The following is a 1,984-nucleotide window of genomic DNA, read 5'->3' as shown; positions in this document are numbered from 1 at the left end:
GGCCCTTCTCTGGACCCCCTCTATGCTGTCCACATCCCTCTTGAAGTGCGGCGCCCAGAACTGGACGCAGTACTCCAACTGCGGCCTGACCAGTGCTGCATAAAGGGGGAGGATCACCTCTCTGGACCTGCTCGAGAAGGATCTGTGGATGCAAGTTCAGCTGTCTAACTTGCTTCAGTGTCTGCAGACTAGGCAGATTTCTAAGTTTTTCTGTAAAAAGGAACAGGATAGAAACACGATGGACCTACAGGTCCATCAGGATAGAAACTTGTTTTTTTAAAAATTCAACTATGGCCTAATTGTATCTCTCTAGGAACTGAGGAATTAGAGACCTATGCTTAGGACCCAGGCCTCAGCTCATGTTATAGCAACTCTTCCAAAGCATTATTTCACAAGCAACTTCCTGGTAACTTCAAATTCTAATCTGAAAACAGGTGTAAGGATTACCTGCAGTGTTAGCCCCAGGTCGTGTATTATCTTTTGCATGTACCTCATCAGTCTAGAAGAAAAAGAAGTTAAACTTTCATTAGAAACCGTTACTGTTGTGCACCTAAATAATCATGAGGTAACAACAAACATCATGTGTTATGTGCCAGGAAGTTCTGTGGTGCTCTGTGACAGAAAGCCCTAGTTCTAGTATTTGTAGTCCAAGATTAACAAATAGCTAATATGAATTCCATTAACTATTACAGATTAAGTTAATTGAAAAATGCCCATTAAAAGTTAGTAGACATTTTGCACTCATCTTCAGGTATTTTCCTATTACTAGGATAAAAGCCGTCTGAGATTAACGTATTACTGATTAGTATCATCAGCTAGAGGCAAAGTGCTTTACATTAGGTTTTATTGCAATGGAGGCCAACCTTTTTGGTTGGCCACTCTCACCACTTTCCCTTACTTGATCTGCTGCTCAGCTTTCTGCTCCCTGCCCAACCTGCCACTGTGCTGCACACATCTCTTCCCCAATCTGTCCCATGCCATAAAAAGCAGCTACCTGTGCCACTTTTTGAGCCCGTGCTGTAGGTTGGCCACCTCCATTTTGTTAGCCCATTGTACAGTTGGGAGAGCTGCTGGACAAGCTTTTGGGCATCAGATACCCTTCCATCAGGAAGATATGTCCTGAGGGAAGTATCTGACACGGTGAGATGCCCTGAGGAAGGGCATCTGATGTCCAAAAATTTGTCCGACAGCTCTCAACTATACAGTTGGTCCAATAAACAATATTGCAAAAAAGCCTTGCCTGTCGACATTTCCTGAACCATCATGGCTACAGCAATGCTCCATCCCTACTATTATCAACCTCACATACACCTCCCAACAAAGTGTTTTACCCTTAATCTGCAGAGTACTCTTACATAGTAAAGTATCATGCTTCACATTTTAGACAATGAAACTGAGGCATAGGAGGTAAAATAATTAGTTAGACCATAACAAAAAGAGACAAAACAAAGATCACTGGGATGACCAGAATCAGAATTAAATTCTAATTTTTTATTAGAATTTTTCTAGACTATAGTGCTTCTCAGCTATTGCCTAGATGGCAACTACAGTAATTTGAAGAGATAGGAAAGCATTAAAATATAAATGAGTTACTTGACATTCAACTTCCTTATATGCAAGTGGCATGCTTCTAACCATGACTAAAGAACACAAGGGACATTATAAACTATAGGCCAAAAATTTGTTCAGACGCGTAATTAAAAAATTTGTATTACTGTGCCAACAGCATTTATTTATTCTACATTTTGCATAGATCTATTTAAAACAAAACTTTCTCATTTTTCTCCATAAACAGTAAAGACTTCACTCACTTAAAAGTAAGTTTTGGTGAAAAAGCAAAGCAAAGCAAATCAGTTTTCCAGTATTTTTTTTTTTTTTATTTAAAGTGATCTCATCAAGCAAGCAACGAATTTCATAGTTTCAACGGCATTGATAAACACAGGGTGTGTCCCCCCAGTGGTTAGTTGTAGAGCTGCCAACTTTA

At 39.8% G+C, this 1,984-nt stretch overlaps 1 protein-coding gene across 1 annotated transcript in view; it reads right to left on the bottom strand.

Annotated features, from left to right (window-relative positions):
• Nucleotides 1-1,984, bottom strand: part of DDX1 (DEAD-box helicase 1) — a 49,218-nt gene that overhangs the window by 10,072 nt on the left and 37,162 nt on the right. The window contains exon 18 of the mRNA XM_019520765.1: nt 448-499. Coding sequence (XP_019376310.1) covers nt 448-499 — 52 coding nt within the window. The remainder of the gene's footprint in view (nt 1-447; nt 500-1,984) is intronic.

The sequence above is a fragment of the Gavialis gangeticus genome, unplaced genomic scaffold, assembly GCF_001723915.1.
Source record: "Gavialis gangeticus isolate Ggan-Ray unplaced genomic scaffold, GavGan_comp1, whole genome shotgun sequence".
In the NCBI taxonomy this organism is placed as follows: Eukaryota; Metazoa; Chordata; order Crocodylia; family Gavialidae; genus Gavialis; species Gavialis gangeticus.
This window is presented reverse-complemented; position numbering and strand designations above follow the sequence as displayed.